Here is an 18509-nt window from a genome sequence, read left to right on the forward strand (position 1 = left end):
CTACCGACAGTTTTTGAAATGCCTTTAAGGTATCACGTATGTCTGAAATGCCGTTAAGTCGTCGTGACGTTTTCACGTAGGAGGCGTACGTGCTCAGGAAGAGTATCACGGAGGAAGGACTGCATGCTGTGCACGGGAAGTTTTTTTTATGAGGTCTCGGGAGTGTTTTGAAGCGCCAGGTATATATAGGTGCCTGTGGATCTGTTTTTCCTATTCTGATTTCAGCATGAACAGCGAATCTTTGTGTGTTTTCTTGGCTGGTAAGTATTACCATCCCTGGCTCCCTCCACCCCCAGTCTGTCTGTACCACCAGGGGCGTTGCTAGGGGGGGCTAAGGGGGCTATAGCCCCTGATCTTTTGGTTGTAGCCCCTGATAGAAGCTCAGGAGCTACAGCCAAAAGACTAGCTAGCCCCCAGTCCCAACAGTTCCAACATCAGCATAGCCCCTGGTCTTTTCCAGACCTAGCAACTCCCCTGTGTACCACAATATGTCTTTCTTGATATCCCGCCCCCTGCATTTCTTCTTCTTCTTCTGCTGTCTGTCTAGGACAGAGTACCTTCATATCCCTGTGTTGTTGTCTCACTGACCAGATGCCTGCATGCCCTCCCAAGTGTGTTGCCCTTTAAAGAGTGGCAGTGTTATGTGGCCCTCCCACATGTATGTATTGTCCTTTTAAAATGTGCCATGACAGTCGTGGCCCAAGTTAATAAAAGGAGCAACTGCAGGCACGTGTCTCAGGCTGGCTGCAGACTACATAAGGAAATGACTGAGTCTGTGTCTCATTTAGGCCTGCAGGCCCACACCACCAGAGCACGGGCCTGCAGGACATGATACCGTGGGTCCCATGTGCCAGCAAGTTGGCTAGGGTCCGCATGGTGTGGGTCTCGTACTGCCCCCCCAAACAAGACTGGGTGTCCCCCGGCAAAAAGCCGAGGCACTGGGCACCCCTGGGGCTGGCTTGATGGCAACAGCCGGCCCCCACAACAATGGTGATGAAGAAGATGGACCTGCAGTGCAAGCCATTGCTGGCAGGGGAAGGAGGAAGCGGCATCCATCGGTGTAGGAAAAAAAGAGACGTAATGCACAGCTCTGTAACAAAGTACAGCCCAGCGGCATTTGCTGCGTTGACCCGAAGGAGAGGTGAACGGCATACGCAGCCGCAAGAAACGAGAGGAAGCGCAGGGCCCTGCCTGGTTGGATGTTAATCCGCGGTGGCAGTCACCACCACGTCCTTGGTTTTCTTCCTGCAAGAGGGAGAGATTGCCGGCTCTGCCATAGGAGCTCCAGAGGTGAAGGAACCAAGACCTATACAGCAGCCGTGGCGGTCTGTTGCCGGCGAGAGGAAGGCGGCAAGACCGCCGTCGCTGAAGATCTTCTGCCGGTGGGGTGAGTAACCAGCCTGCCCAACGACCAGAGGCAGCAGTGCATGCGCGGCCTACCGTGTCCCGCCATGCGGGAGAACCGCTGATACCAGAGGCTTGGGATGCCTTTTCCCCGGCATCACAGAGGGTGAGTGCCCAACCCCATCAGCAGAAGTTGCTGGTTCTACCGCCCACTGAGGTCCCGGCTGCCCAGTTGTAAAAGCAATGAAGTGATCCATGAATGTGCTGAAAATAGAATACAAATACAAGTAGCCTCCCTCGTGCTGTGCCGTGGCATCGACCGTGTGCCGCTGCTCCCGCAAGAACTGGGCCAGTGAAAGGTGGAAAAACGCCTTGTCGGAGCAAAGGAAGGAAGAACGTTGATGGACCCTATGCGCCACTAGAGGGAATGAAGAATAGGGTCTCCTCCTCGGCTGCATGTGAGAGAAAAGTGCGATGCCGGCAGTAATGGAAAGAAATTGTCTGGCAGAGAGCTGGAGGTGTGTGCGGCCCACCCCCAGTGCCACCAACATGTGGATTGTGGTGCCAGCAATCCCTGTGAGTTCCAGGGCTCACAGGCGGTGATTAATAACTTGCTTCACGTCCAAGCTGAAGGCTCATGAAAATAGGTCCTGCTGCACTCCCCACTGTCACCCTGGTGTATCCCGCCACAACCATAAGGAAGCGCTCTATAAACGCGCTATGGACATAAGAGGCAGATGGCAGTTTGAATGAGACGCCCCCCCCCTGCAAATCCCGAGCCAACAGGGGGTGAGTGTGCTGCGCTCCGTGACAGAATGAAGGTGTAAAGGTTTAAAGAGGCCAGGTGTGCAGAGGCAGCTCCACAACGGAGCAAGTTGAAACAAGAGGTCCTCCTGTGTTGGAGCTTTGGAAAGTGCACAGGACTCAAATTTTGGTAAGGTCAGTCTGGTATTTGTCTAATGTTTTTTTTATTGTACTTTTTGAATTGCAGGAACACACATTGGCTCGATCATCCCATCTAGGGCAGCAAAGTCCCCAGCAGCAGTGGCACCATAAAAAATCCTGACATCTGTAGTAGGACTTGCCGAAGGTAAGGATGCCTTATTTTGTTGTGGGAGGAGGTGGGGCAATTTTAAAGATACAGTTAGTCACAATCGGGGATTTCAAACCTATTTCTGAGGCTGTTAATTTCTTATGTCCAGTTTGGGTCGGTACTGAAAGTTCATGACTCATGTGGGAGTTGCATTTACAGTGCAATGTGTACTCTCTCCTGGTTTCCCAGCGTTGGGTCCTGCTTACTAGCTGATGCCTAAAACCCAAGAGCTGGTTTTAGCCCCTGCTCATCTAATCTTAATTTTGAAATCCCAGGTAGACCCATGTATCCTCGACAAACTCTTCATTTTCATTGCAGCAGCATCGCTCTAAGCGTCAGTGTATCAACTTAACCACCTGTGTTCCAGCAAGAAAAATCCAGTGAAGCACTTGACCTAGTGACGCAGGCAGGTAAAGATTTCTTTTTCCTATGTACCATTGGTTGCGTAGAAGTGCTGAAGGCTTATATTGGCCCGGTGGAATATGCATCCAGGTATAGATTTCGCTGCCAATCTGTGGCCTATTCCAGGAGCACACTTAAAAAAAGATTTTGAGCTACGCCTTCACGATCTGAAAAAGGAGTCTTCTGAGACTTGTATTAATGTAGTGGGTTTTTTTTTCTTTTTTTTTTTCCAACCAGTATTTCTGACTCATTTTTGAGGGGCTTTTTCCCACCAAGATTTTCACATGCCTCCTTTTGAATCTTTGCATGTGTTATTTGCCATTGTTTAAATCTTTTGGGGACTTTTTTAAAATTATTTTTCCCAGCCAGTATTTCTGACCAATTTATGCATGGGCATTTTTCCACCAACCTTTTCACATGGTTCGTTTTAAATCTTTGCATGTGGTGTTTGCCATTTTAAATCTTTTTTCAAATTTTTTCAGGCATTTAAAATTTTAGAAAACTTGAATTGGTTTTTAAAAAACAAATGTGACATAGACTAAAGTGAGGGTTTGCAATGTTTTCACAGATTCAGGCTCCTTTTTGAGATGGATCGATGGTGCTAAGTGCAAAAAATCTTTTTCACTGTACCATCTGGGGAAAAAAGGTCGATTTAGAAAGACGGCTCCATGACCGCATGGAACGGTCTTTCTAAATCGACTGTCATACTAGTCAAACCCCTGCCGGACACACAAGTGCGTGCAGGGGCTGGCAGGCTCTATGAGCCCCCGCAGAGTTGTCGCAGGAGGCAGAGGTGAGTTTTGAACTGTGTGTGTGTGGGTGGGTTTCTATGTGGAGGGAAGATGTGTGTGTTGATGCAGGAAGGGGGTGGTGGGTGGGGAAATGGGGGTTTGTGGGGGTTAAACCCGCCCCCAGATTAACGAATGAATGAGCGGGAGAGGGTGGGGGTGGGCAAGAAGGGGGCCAATATGTGATATTTCCACATTTTAAAGCCAACACAAAAACGGCTGGAAAGAAACTGTCTTTTTTGTGTTGGAGCTTTAAAATGCAGGAATATCACATAGAACCGGATTGTTTCCTAGGGCCCAAAGATGGTAGGAATCTCAATCAAAAAGCAGAAGGAGTGGTGGAAACGGACAAAAGAAATGCAAAAACTCGGAAATATGATGTCTCTTATTTGGAATTTGGGTTCACGTGGCTCGCAGTTGCTGGAGAAGTTAAGCCGCAGTTTGTGGTGCTACATTAGCAAATGACAGCCTTAGGCCAACAAAATTAAGGCAGAATTTGGAAACAAAACCTGCTGATTTAGCAAAAAGACCAGGAATTTCTTTGTACGAAAGCTGCAAGGAATAAAAAAGTAAAAAGACACTGTTAGAAATGTGACCTTAGTACTTGCAAATGTTTTGGAAATATCTGGGCAAAAACAAAATTCCTTTTACAGATGCTGAGAAAGTGAGTCTGCCAACAATTCTCACTGTCAACCGGGTAATGCTTGGTGAAGGTGCAGCAGAGAAATGCAAAGGTATGCCTATGTCTGATACCACAATTCGCCGCCGCATCACTGACCTGTCCTTTGATATTGGACTGGAAACGGTCAGTTTGCCCTACAGTTGGATGAGGCCAATGAAATTTAAAAAGCAGCTCATTTGCTTATGTGAGGTACTGCCATGGAAAAGAGTTATTGGAGGATTTCTTATTTTGTAAACCAATTCAGGGCAGAGCAACTGCATCTGAAGTCTTTGACATTAACTACTTCCTTAGTTCCCACTGCCTAAAGTGGTAGCGTGTGTTGGTATTTGCACAGATGGTACTCCTTCAATGTGTGGTGCTAGAGCTGGGTTAAAAGAAAGTGTTGGCAGTAGCTCCACATATATGCATGATACACTGGGAAGCTTTGCCTGTGGGCGATATGGATAATGAACTCAAAGCGGTGCTGACTTCTGTTGTAAAGATTGTACATTTTATTAAGATGCACCCCACAAGAGCCCGTCGGTTTGCCAAATTATGTGCAGAAATGGGGGCCCGAACATGATGCTTGGTTTCACACGGAGGTCAGGTGGCATGAACTCAGCAACAAAGTGAGACACTTTCTCCTGGGTTTCGACCAGACGAAAGAAGAGCATCTTGTGTGTTTCATGCTGACTTGTACTGTTAGCTTACCTTATCAACATCTTTGTAAAGCTACATTTTCTAAACCTCTCCCTGCCAGGCACAGAAACCACATAATTTGCTATGAACACAAAAATATCAGCAAGAAGAAGCTGGAGCTTTTGAGGAGGAGGGTTGATGTCGGCATTGCCGTTATGTTTACATTATTAGCAGATGCTCTTGAGGAGACGTAGCATGATCTTTCATGTGTTGCTGAACTAATAGGACACCATCTCAGAACCAGTCTCAAAGTACTTTCCAGAGGGCAATTGTAACGTCAATAACTGGGTGGTTCAGCCTTTCCTAGCAGATGTAGGGGCCCACCTCCCCATACACCCCCAGGAGGAACTTATGGAGCTTCAAAGTGACCGCCTACTGGAGAGCCAATTCAAAAAATTGTCTTTGGGTGGATTTTGACTAAATGTGTCTGCAGAGTTTCCAACTTTATCCAAATGTGCAGTTAATATACTGTTACCTTTCCACACCTCATACCTTTGCGAGATTGGATTCTCAACACTTGCACCCCTAAAGACTAAATATCGGTCAACGCTAGAGCTGGAAGAAAACACGCGGTTGGCTATTGCAAAAATTAAACAAAATAGTGACAGGCTGGCTCACACTAGTTCTCCAATATGCCTCTATCCAACATGGAAGTGACTGCATAAGTAATAAAGTTGTTGTAAGAAACAAATTGTTACATCAGTTGCATGTCAAACGTTACTGTAGGACAGCAATATTTGCTGTTTTCTTTTGTGGGAAATAAATATCCAACACTACTTTTAGTCAACTCATCTGTATTGTTCTGAATGTTGCGTTTACAAATATTTTTCCTATAATCTAATTTGAGTTATTGCAAGCAATTATTTTGAACAAATTTAGTGTTTGGCACCCACATCTCCATTTGGTGCACCATTCTACACCAGCGCACAATAACAATTCCCAACTGATACCATTTTTGGATTCCAGGTGTACAGGGGGGCAATAAGCCAGGTACATTTTTCTTAGGGGGGGGGGGGCTCTGGGGCAAAAAAGTTTGAAGACCACTGCTGTAGAGTGCCTATTTTGTTATCGAGAAAATGTTTTGGGGAAAAAAAGGCAAAAAACCTATTTGCTATCTTGCTGGCACTGTTATATGTTAACATACATATCTTTTGATTGCTAGTTTGGAAGAGCACTTAGACCCTCCCCGGTCCCTAGGGGACAGTGCATGTGCCACCTTCAACGGTGGAAGCTTAATGTCCTAAACAAACTTTTGCAAAATCCCTGGTTGCTTGCTTACTTTTTAAAGTGGTCCATTATCCACGTGCTTGCGGTGCACTTTTGTGTGAATTTCCGTACGGTGCATATACAACTCGTACACATGACCGCACCTTCAGTGGGTACGAGCAAATCATTCCAGTGCTTTACTGTGAAGGAAAGTGTCACACAGGCTCAGCGATACTAATGCTTTGACTCGGTCATCTGCTTAAGAACACTGCAGTTACTGGATGGATGCCTGAAGCCGTTCGAGGCACCACGTGAGGTGTTAGGTCTCCCTCCTGAACACCTATACAGATATATACAACAGACGCATGCCCAATTCCCTGTGCTTTCAGACACTCCAAAATGCTCCCCCTCGCGAGATAAATGTTCTTCAAACAAGGATCTTGGCAAAACCCACATCAACACTGTACCAAGTGATCACCACATTTGGGGCCCAGGACTTAGCCCGCCTGCGGGAAAGGTGGGAGAGTGTGGTGGGCCCCTTGGAATCGGAGGAGTGGGTGGAGGCACTGATGTTCCCACGCGAAATAGGCATAGACGCCAAACTCAAGCTTATAAAATACAAAATACTACACCAGGCTTATCGTTCCCGAGCCCTGATGGCTAAATGGGGATTGGTGGAAGATGCTGAATGTTTGAAATGTCATAGAGTGGCGGGCACCTTCTACCATATGTTGTGGGAATGTGAGGTCATACACGAATTCTGGTGTAAGTGTATTAACAAAATCAATGAGGTCCTACACACTCCGGTTCTGCCGGAACCTAAACTGGCACTGTTGGCGATTTGGGGTGATGGGGACCACACACGAGCAGAAAAAACGTTCCTCGCTGTTGCAATAGGCCTAATCAAGAGACTCTTTGCCACCATGTGGGAAGCGCCTGATCGGACAACCCTAAGCAGATGGACTAATGAGACGGACAGATGTGCATCCCTCAAGAAGCGCATATATACCACCAAGGGCTGCCCTGGTAAATACTTGAAGGTGTGGGGTAAATGGATCGGAACTGCATGATATGGGGCCAATTATGGGTAACAGACTGGGGGGCACAGATACTGTCGTTTTGGACCCCACCTATCTCTGCAGTGGCTCCATGCTTCTTCCTACCATGTATCGGTGTGCCCACATGATCTGCATTGCAACCTGGCCTTGCTTGTTTGGTTTGTTTGTTTGACCTTTTAATTTTGCGTCCTTGTTTTAGTTTGATTTTTCGACTAGCATTCTACTTGCTATAAATGTTGGTGGGATGGGTATGCCTGTCCTTTACCTGTTGTAAACCAATAAAAATATTTTTTTTTAAAAAACTAACACTGCAGTGCTGCATAGCCCCTGTGAGAATGTGTCTATTGTATATATAGGGCACAGTGGCGCTATACTTGTAATTTTCATTAAGTTGCCCTGATAGCTGCATGCCGGTGCACAGATGCACACTGGCATAGATTTCCCTTGTGTGAGGATTGCTGATGTGTGGCACGTGGGAAGCGTGTGCGACTTTCACAAGCATCTGCAATATTGCTTAATTCTGAAGCAGGTTGCCAAGGGGCAGAGTTTGTTTGGCTGGCTAAGTTTTGAAATATGTGGCAGACTGACTGTGCGGTACAATGTGTGCTGCACACACTGCCAGGTGTAGGTTCAGGCCGGGGATGGTCTAAATGCCCTGATGAATGTGCTCTTTGATTCCTGCCTTCCTGCTTCTGGTGGACCTGGGGGCTTTGGGCTTTAATTTGCAAAAGCTCCAAATTAGATTTGCTGTTGTGCCTCTGTGCACAGAGAATGGTTGCAGATATTGGCCATCCAAGCTCTCATTAAGAAGGGAGGATAAAAGGCTTTGACTGGATTGTTTCCTCCCACGTATTCCTCATCTTTGATATACGTATCTCGCCCAGCTCCGCTGCTTCTGAAAGATTTTCTCGGCAGAGGGTGCTGTGCACAATGTGGCATTGATGTCCCTTGAGGGTCGCCGTGGTGTGTCAACGTCACCAGAAGTAGAAGTAACTCGTGCCACGCCTGTTGTCTTCAGTTCCGTTTTTCCGATAGCTTTGCTTCGAGTAATAACGGCGAGCTTAATTTTTCTAATGAAAAATGTCTTCTTCTTCAACCCCGTCGAGCCCAAAGTCGGGTTTTAAGAAATGTTATGACTGTGGGGCGAAGATGTCGATAACCGATCCTCACGGTGTCTGCCTTTTGGTGTTTGGGTTCCGGCTACCGGACCAACGACTGCGGATCCTGTCAGTCCATGACTGAAAAAGCTCTCCGAGAACGCAGAGGTAAACTGGCAGTGGGGAGGGAAGCTTTCAAGGCTTTTTCGAAGAAGGACAAAAAGTCTGGGGCTCCAAGGACTCCACTAGGCGTAAACGTTCAGAGGTCCCGGTCAAGGAGTCAGTCGAGACAATCTTCGTCTTCGAAAGAAAGGCAAAGAAGAGATGCCATAGGTCTCCCTCTTCGTCATCATATACCTCTACAGAGGTAATCAGATGTCCAACTAGGTCAGATTCCCCTAGTAAATGGAATGCTTTTACGGTAGAGATGATGCAGATCTTTGAGAATGCGGCCTCAACCCACTCAAGAGTCACGCAAGAGCCATGCCCCCGTCACTCCTTTGGACGACTCGGGGAGGGTAAAGGCAAGTAGTAAACCGGAGATACTCGACCCGACAAAGTCTAAGGTATCGAGTAGAGTCCATCTCCGAGGCTGTCGAAGAAGCTAAAAATGTCAGTCTTCGAGTTTGTGGACGCCATCTGCGCCGATTGCTTGGATGCCAAAATCGATGCCGATTTCTAATACATCTACCCCTTTCTCGAGACCGTCTTCGACACCGTCGACAGATTCTTCGATTCCATCGAAGCACATTACGGTGCAGGAGAAAACATGTAAACCTGTACCGAAAAAAATACTTTTTTTTAAGTCAATGACCTCCATTTATGAAGAGGAAAATGCTTTGGATGAGGAGATATCTGCATTGGGAGTTTGTTTGGCACTAGAGAGGTACCTGAAGAATTGATTGATCCAGAATCAAGGATGAAGGACCTCTGTGATTCCCTTCAATCTGCTAGTGGTCTCGACACTTCACCAGAGTTGGAGTTTGGAAAACCTGACCCATCAGACCCTGCTGATTCAGGTTATAGAAACCTTATGAATAGAGTCACTGAGTACACAGGTTGGAGTAGGGCTTCACCAATTTACGAGCAGGATGACATGACGGACTTCCTGGACCAGAGTCACCAGAAGGACCTAGTTTTGGTCTTTCATAAGGCCCTTCAGAAGAAGGTGATATCAAATTGGGAGGCTCCAGAATCTGGACCTGCTGTTAACAGGAACTTCTCTAGGAAGTATAGACCTTGACTATCTCAGCAAACATCTTACGCCTGAGAGTGTGGTAGTCCAAGCTGCTACTTCAACAAAGCAGTCTGCTTATCCCTCTATTCCCCCGGATAGTAACGATTAAAAAGTTGATTCATGGGCTCGCAAGGTCTTTACCTCAGGCAGCATGGCCCTGAAGTCCACTAAAGTTAACTGTACGTTGGCTCGATTCACTTATACCCTGTGGAACTGTTAGCTTGGCGGCTGATCATATCCCAGAAGGCGATGGGCGAGATACATATATCAAGAATACGTGGGAGGAACATCCAGTCAAAAGAACGTTACCAGTTGGTAAGTAACTTGTTCTTCTCTAACCAACAGTGGACAGATAGTTTTACAAAGGTAGCGGGCGCCCCTCTCTCGCAAGAACAGACATGATAACCTGTTCAGTGGTTATTAACGACTTGAGTTCGCAGCCACTGCTTTTACTCACTGTGCCTTTCACAGATGGGAAATATCCATTTGCATATCAGTCTTTGTCCTGCCCAGGGGCAGTCCAGCACCGAAATACAATGGCAATTCCAATCTGAACGAGAGTACCACCAGCAACCCCATACACGTGTTTCACCCTTGTTGGGGATCATCAGTGAGGTGAAGCTGATGCCTCTCTAAGCACAGTGAGAGGGAGACCACGTCTGGTTGCCCCCAGGAGACCTAGGGTTACCAATCCCAGGTTCCTTAAAAAATAGTTTTACAAAGGTAGCGGGCGCCCCTCTCTCGCAAGAACAGACATGATAGCCTGTTCAGTGGTTATTAACCACTTGAGAGTTCGCAGCCACTGCTTTTACTCACTGTGCCTTTCACAGATGGGAAATATCCATTTGCATATCAGTCTTTGTCCTGCCCAGGGGCAGTCCAGCACCGAAATACAATGGCAATTCCAATCTGAACGAGAGTACCACTGTGCCTTTCACAGATGGGAAATATCCATTTGCACAGTGAGTAAAAGCAGTGGCTGCGAACTCTCAAGTGGTTAATACCCACTGAACAGGTTATCATGTCTGTTCTTGCGAGAGAGGGGCGCCCGCTACCTTTGTAAAACTATTTTTTAAGGAACCTGGGATTGGTAACCCTAGGTCTCCTGGGGGCAACCAGACGTGGTCTCCCTCTCACTGTGCTTAGAGAGGCATCAGCTTCACCTCACTGATGATCCCCAACAAGGGTGAAACACGTGTATGGGGTTGCTGGTGGTACTCTCGTTCAGATTGGAATTGCCATTGTATTTCGGTGCTGGACTGCCCCTGGGCAGGACAAAGACTGATATGCAAATGGATATTTCCCATCTGTGAAAGGCACAGTGAGTAAAAGCAGTGGCTGCGAACTCTCAAGTGGTTAATAACCACTGAACAGGTTATCATGTCTGTTCTTGCGAGAGAGGGGCGCCCGCTACCTTTGTAAAACAGTGGACAGATGCCCTCCATCTTTTTTATTTCTCTTAACATTGCTCGTGGTCTGATCATTGATTTAATTTAAGTTATTGAACGCAGCCAACAAAAAAAAGTAAAAGCACAGAACGCCACTCTCTAAGTGCCATCCATTGATTGTCCAGCAATGGAAAGATATGCATTAAAGAAGAGCCTCAACCCTCCACCCCCCTTTCCACCTTATTTAAGCTGGGGAAGATTGTTTACAGTATATACCTCAGTTGGAGATATGTGAAAAGTGTACAGGACAGGTACTCTGTTTTCAAGTTCAAGGTCATTGCACCCCTAAAGAGGTTCTGTAAAGCTGCCCCCCATAAAAAGTGAACTGCCTGGCATTCAAAGATTATAATTTTGTATTGTAATGCTTTTGAATATTGTTTTTTCACTGCTGGAAGTTATGGATGCTATATACCCGTGAGGCAGAGTTGTTCAATTGCTTTTACGCTGTTTATTTTAAAGAACGTATAAACACCTTGTTTGCCCCAGTTCACAAGTTGTGCCTGTCTTTGGGCACAAGGGACGGTGTTCTTATTCCCTCCATGACTCGTGCTTTCCTCCATCTACGTTTAGTTTGTGTTCAACACTTTTGTGCAAATCGCTACATTACTTAATAAATACACATGTATGTTTCAGGGACTCGGGCAGATTACTGCATGTTCTAGTTATACTTATGTCCCATTCTCTATATAGGTTGATGAGGTTCCTGGAGGGATTTTATTGCCCCTACGATGCGGTTTGTTTTTACCAACCATTGCACCTCAGCAGTTTATTGAAGATAGTTTGCCTGTAAACTTTATAACGTATTTATTGTTGAATGCTTGCCATGGCTAGTTGTGACCACTGTCATTAATTTCTCTTCTGTCTTTGACACATTCAGCCATGCCATCCTGCTCAACTGTCTCCGTGATAACCTGGGTACCACCGGTCAGGCCCTGGCGTGGCTGACTTCTTGCCTCTCTGACCGACCCTCCCAGGTCCAACTTGGGTCCTTCCTCTCCGCTATCTTTTTTTCTACCTGTGTTGTGCCCCAGAGGTCTAACCTCTCTCCCTGGCTGACCAAGCTATACCTGGCACTTCTTGCCCACCGCATTGCTGCGCTCTGCCCAAATTTACAGTGCTATGCGGATGACACTCGGCTCATTTTCTGGCTACCTCTCCTCTCATTGTCTGCTATCCAGGAGTGGTGTGCTGCCAATGGCCTCTGTCTTAATGCCAGTAAGACTGAGATTTTCCTCATCGGTACACCCACTCCCTCCTTTCCTGTCGTTCTCTTGGCCCTCCTCCTACCTTTTGAGGCTAAAAATCTCGGGGTCATCTTTGACTCCACACTCTCCTTCTCTCCTCACATCTCAGACGCCTCTAAGAAGTCACACTACCAGCTGCACCTCCTCAGAGGTATTTTACCTTTCCTCTCCTTCCCCCAGAAGCTCACTGTCTCCAGAGCTCTGGTTCTCTGTAGACTGGACTACTGCAACAACCTCTTTCTAAATCTGCCTGCCTTGACTCTCTGCCCTCTGCAACTCATCCATAACAGGACTGCGAGACTTGTCCTTGGCCTCGAGCCCAGGCATCGTATCTCTCCAGGACTAAAATCTCTGCACTGGCTCCCAGTGGCTGCAAGGATCAAGTTCAAAACCCTATGCATTGTTCACAATGCCTTCTGGGGCCCCAATACCTTCAACTCTCTCTTCCTAAATATCTTCCCTCTCAAGCTCTTCGCTTATCTGCCTCCAACTCCCTCAGAGTCAGTTGCTTCTTCAAGCAAAGAGCTGGTTGTAGATCTTTCTTCGGCTGGGGCCTCCCTCTGGAACACCCTCCCTGCCTCCGTGAAACTTGAGGAGAACCATCTCCGGTTCCGGAAGCACAGCAAAACATTTCTCTTTGCTTCTGCCTTTTCCCCTCACCTGCTGACCCCCTGGCAGAAACTGAATCTGCACTAGTTACCTGGCCACCCTCTGTTCTCGGGCCCAGGTCCCTCCGCCTCCAGTCACACACACCTGCACTGCCTGCCTGGCAACCCCTGCTCTTGGGGACTCTTTTTGTATCCCTACAGTCCTACTACCAGCAATTGACACATGATGTCTGCACTTACCTTTGCACTTGCCCCCTGCTGGCCATTACCTTTACTTATTGTTATTATTCTATACTCATGTACTGCACTGTCCCTCCCCCGTTCCCCCTGCACTTTTCCCCTTCCCCCATCCCATGCACTTGCGCGATCTGAATGACACCTGGCCTAGTAGGATCGTTGTCTGTCCTCCCTTTGTTCTCCCTCCCCTGCCTCGTCGCGCCTTGTATAGACGCGTTATAAATGCCATATCATATATCATTTGAAAATATCTTTTCTGATCATTGTTTATGATCTGGGGGGAATGCTTTTTATGATGATGATGGTGTTTTTTTTGTCTCTAATGATGGGACCGATTCAGTCTCATTTGATGTTGTGGAGCTTGGAGCTATTTTCTCGCTTTTCTGGATTTTTCAGCAGCCTTGTGTAATGGAGGACTGGTACGGTTGCGGGAGTTTTCTGGCCTGCAGGGTAAAGGAGTGCTGATAATTGCTTTGCTATTTGAAAGTGGGATGTCACTTTATTCCCCTGAAGTAGTGGTCTTCAACACTTTTTATGCTGAGCCCCCTGCCCCCTTGAGTAAAAAGAATTAGTTTCCGGCTGCCCCCTGACCCTCAGCCACAAATGCTTATATTTTCTATTGAAAACAGTCACAATAATCCTGTTTTAAAGAGCTTCGCAAACCATCCTTCGGGCCCCCCCAGTTTGAAGGCCACTGCCTTAAGGCACCCAAGCTGTTCAGCATACAGAGGCCCCCTTTTCGTGGGTGGGGCGATTCCTTCCCTTCCCCTTTCTAGTTTCACACAATGACTGTTCTACTGATCAGTCTGATCGCTTTCAAACCGTCGCCAAGTAGGGGATACATGCTCCTACTGGCTGCCCCTCTCTGGCTTCAACACTGTTGCTGCTCCAATGTCCCTACAATGTTCCACATGAATATGTCCATGCCTTCCTCAGATAGGTGCAAACGGCCCTCTAAGTAATAAGCCATCTACGTGTATCAGGTAATGGCGCATGTGTGAGAAACCATGCCTCTGCAAAATTTGCCCACAACTTGGTTGACTTTTTTGCAGCATTTTTCCAGTGCTCATGAGCGCTACAGTAGTTCAGCTGTAGTACATAATTTATGACATATTAGCAATGCTTATGGGGGAGTGGAGGGGCTTTCTGACTCTTCTGAAGGATGGTGCCTGGCTCATATTAGCAAAGGCCTGCCTGCCAAGGTGTAATATTTTTACTTTTTGTTCACCCAGTAAAGATCACTTTGGTCATGGGTTCTGTCCCTGCATACCCTCTTATTTCTCGTCCCTATAATTTCCTGTACATTTTGCTGTCCGCAAGCTGAGAGACTCTAAGGTTGATATTTACATTTAAGAAACTGAAACAGGTGCTTGTCTTTTAAAGGACACTCACAAAATGACTGCAGCATTTTAGGTGCACGAGCTCTGTAGTTAAGAACACGTTGCCTCTCCAGAACACCCACCTCTAATGTTATTAGCGAGCAGATGCAACTAGTTGAAGCCACAACGGGTGGAAGTCTTTGAGAAACTTACCAAGCACCAAGAGACGCTTCACTCACAAATAGGGACACATCAGGCAGGAACGTCCATAGCAAACCCACTATATATTAATGGATTTGGGTACAGACAAGTTTCACAAATACTTGGGAGTATACTAAATGTACTTTATGTTGTTTATTTTTGTGTTTCTTCTTTTAGGCAATAATTCAAATCATGGTACTCTTTAATGTGCTTTTCTTTGATTCCGACAATTCTGTGTATTTGAAAGGATGGGGAATTTGAGCCTTTGGCAATTCCGTGAAGTTTCATTGTAAATGGCCGATCGAGGGTCTTGATGAAAGTAGAAAAGAAATATGTGAAGAAAAGGATTTCAAAGCAGCAGTGCATTTCCAGTCAGTAGGTAAGCAATATATTGTTATTTTTTTGTCCATCTATTTGATGTTTAGGGGAGGAGGGTACATCTGACGTCCCTACGTTAAGGCATTCAATTTTTTTCACGCATACAGATGAGTGCTGCACAATGCCCACCACTCCTTTTACATCATCTCTTTCCTCTAGAGTAACATGGTCTACATGATTACTCTTATGTTATTGGACATTTGTAGAGCGCCATTTACCATTGGTATGATCCCCCATCGGGGACCGTAGTTCAGGTCAGAGTATGAGTGCAGCTAGACTGAGTTCTGGGTAGCTACATGGGGAGGGAGGGAAAGCGCCAAGGAAAACAAGAATGAGCAAAAATGAAACTAAGGGGATGGATAGGATTGCGCTTAAGGGGAGATGCGTACCCCAGTGTACAGCTTAAGCAAAACGTCTATTGTATTGATAGTCAAATTTTGAAGTTTAAACTTGTCTTTTTCATATCCGCAACCAGGAAACGGTGTATTAAGAAACAGAACACATTTGACGAAATAATGAAAACCTATTGTGATGCAGAGGGACTAATTCAGGCTTTAGAAAGAAAGGAAGAGGAGAAAAAGCAGCTACTGTGGAATCTGGGAAGCACTGGAAAGGAAGAGTGTTACATGAACTATAAGAAAAAGATGCAGTGAAAAAACAAAGAATTTTATTGTAAAAGCTGATGGGTGGAGACAGACTATTCCCAAACTTAGTAATGGCTGTTCAGTTAGGGTCAAAAAAGCTGGAATCCTAGTCTTTTGACCGGGATGGCTAGTGTTCTTCATTCCTCCCACGTCCCTGCCTCAGAACCCACCTCTGTTACTTCACCTGGACAATTGAAAGACACAGCAGAAAATCGGCAGATGTCTCAGTGTAATGTTGCAGATCCCAAAGATGTAGCTGTGCAACATCCACAAAATATTGAACAATCAAGTAAGAGTCAATTTTCTGCTACAAAGGTTTTGTTGGACAGATCTAATTTGACAAGCTCAACTATCACCACGTCTTCTCAACAGTGTGTCCTTGTTACAGTATGACGGTCATGCCTGTTTAGACAGTGAAGTGACACCTACACGTTCCCACACACCTGCTCAATCATTCAGAAAAACAATGGAATTGGAACATCCGCACAACCCAGTTTGGTTGCTACATCAACCCCTGCTACTAATCAACAATGTAATTGTAGCTCAAGTGCTGCTGTGTGAAACTGAAGATGCAAGTACACTTGTGTGTAGAACTATATAGTTGATCTGGGGCATTAGTAGGTTGGTGCCAACTTGTAAATGGTACATGTTTTTGTGCAATTGGGTATTGTCTATGATTTCTGATGGGGTCAACAAGTGTCTACTGGTAGCTTTCTACCGTAGAGCGTGTCTATGGATCCCTTAATGTACTAAAAATCGGTGCATGACCAACAGTATTTTGTGTGCACCACTCTCATGGAAGTGATTTAAAGTGGAAGTGATGTACAGTGTGGAGTTTGGAAAGAAGCAACATGAAAGAAATTGCCCAATTTTTAAACTATTATTTTGAACATTTCCTTTGAGTGAAGTTCATCAGCCAGCACCAACCTACCCCCCCACCCCTCCCCTACCCCCAGCCCCTCTTGGAACTCCACCCCTCCTCCAAACTCCACCTCCACCCTGGCCCGTGTGTGATTTTCCACCCTTTTATAGTTTTTCAATTTCAACCACTGAGCTGATAAACAGTCATTCCTCTGTTACCAAGCGAATTTGGTGGACAGTAAGTCCTACAGCTATCACGGACCTGGTTATTAGTTTAGTGGAACAGGGCGATTTGGGATGCCTGCAGGACGGGGTCTTTCAGTGTATTTTGGTGATTCCTTATGGTGTTTTTTGTGCAATGGAGCTTAGCACCGGCATTCTTCTGTTCCCAGGTGAATTTCCAGTATGGCAGTTGACAGTAGTAATGTGGATAGTTATTCTTTGTTTTCTCTGAGTGGCTTTTTTTTCCTGCTTGCTGGAGAGGGGTATTTGTGTGGTTTGTTATGTGCAACAGAAAGGGGAGATGTGTTTTGTACAGCGGGACATACTTGACTATACTCTGCGGACGGACACATTTTGGTGCGAATGTCCAGCATAACAGTTTACAATTATGCCGGACATTCGCAGAGGCGATTATTTATTTATTTATTTATTTATTTTTATTGTTTTCTTGTGCAGAGGCTATTGTGACCAGATTTTCAAGATTAAAAAAGCTGGGCCGGCCACACACATAAAAGGACTACCAAAGGGGACACTCAAAACACCCCACCACGCAGTACTTCTAGTACTGGTCTGCTATCCTCCATATGAAATGAGGGGATTTATAATGTAATTATGTCATTAATAAAGGAGCTTTTGCTGCAATTTTTTTTTTCTTTTTTCTTTTTTTTCCAATTAATGTTTTGTAACTAGGCTTTGTGGCACAATTAGGTAATACGTGTAAATGGTACCAGAAAGGTTGGGGGTTTTAGCCGACAGTGCAATGTTAGAAATCTGGTTAATGTGATACAGGAAAATATGTAAAGGATTCCAATGCTTGTTTCATTTATAAGTGTTGCCCACTATCAATATTCAATAATTTAGGAATGGAGCTGTCAGTAGTCCCCTTCCCTAAAACCAGTACAGAGTTTTTATTTTTTTTAAACTCTCGAGACAGTGTAGAGAGAGGTCCCAATTCTGCGACTGTCGAGACTAAATTGGGGCATCTGGTCACCCTAGGTCACCCTAGCAGAGGGGCGATTTGGCCTGCCCGGGGGAGTGGGTTAGTGTGTGGGTCTCTTACATGCAGCAGAGGGGGGAGATGTGTTGAGCATACTTGAGCATTGCAGTGCTCTTCAGTTTAGCACATTTCCATCATTTAGATTTAATTATCATTTCTAAGTCGCTTTATACAACAGAATAGTGTTTCAAAGCACCACAAGGCTAAATGGGAAATAATAAAAGTGGCAAAAAGCAACGATAATATATATACAGTTGTGGTCCTACTAGGCCTTGTGGCATTCGGCTGTGCAAGTGTATTGATGAGAATTGCAGGGAAGGGGTAAGGAAAGGTGGAGCAGAGGAGTGGGCATGTGCTGGAGGAGGGCGCAAGAGGAGTGGGCATGTGCTGGAGGAGGGCGCAAGAGGGAAGGCCTAAGAGGCAGCTCTCAAGGGTGGTATGTGGAGCCACAAGGCAGGGGCCCGCTGGGCAGTGTGTGTAGGGAGGTGCGAGGGGCTGATGATGACTGGGAGGAAGTGCCTCAGAGTCTGTGGGGTTTGTGAGGATCAGGCCACGGGTCACGGCGGCAGTGGAGTGATTAGCAAGGATGGGAAATAGGTAGACAAGAGCAGAGATTTGAGCAGTTTCCGGAATTTAAGAAGGTCCCTCTCAAATCTGAGAGGGGTAGGGAGGCTGTTCCAACGGGAAGCACCAGCCACGGAGCAAGATCTGCCCACCACTCTGCTTAGAGAAACGTTTGACAGTCAGAGAGTTGGAATTAGAGGT

General features: G+C 46.1%; 1 protein-coding gene across 1 annotated transcript; it reads left to right on the top strand.

The window, feature by feature from the left end:
- The first annotated feature begins 9267 nt into the window (after positions 1 to 9267).
- LOC138492819 (uncharacterized) lies at positions 9268 to 17389 on the top strand. Its single transcript, XM_069620170.1, has 3 exons — positions 9268 to 9516; positions 11813 to 15021; positions 15496 to 17389. The coding sequence occupies exons 1-2, from the start codon at positions 9268 to 9270 to the stop codon at positions 12971 to 12973; spliced, it is 1410 nt and encodes a 469-aa protein (XP_069476271.1). The 3' UTR covers positions 12974 to 15021; positions 15496 to 17389.
- The last annotated feature ends 1120 nt before the right edge of the window (positions 17390 to 18509 follow it).

This window comes from Ambystoma mexicanum, chromosome 10 (assembly GCF_040938575.1).
Source record: "Ambystoma mexicanum isolate Mex_15411 chromosome 10, UKY_AmexF1_1, whole genome shotgun sequence".
Classification (NCBI taxonomy): Eukaryota; Metazoa; Chordata; class Amphibia; order Caudata; family Ambystomatidae; genus Ambystoma; species Ambystoma mexicanum.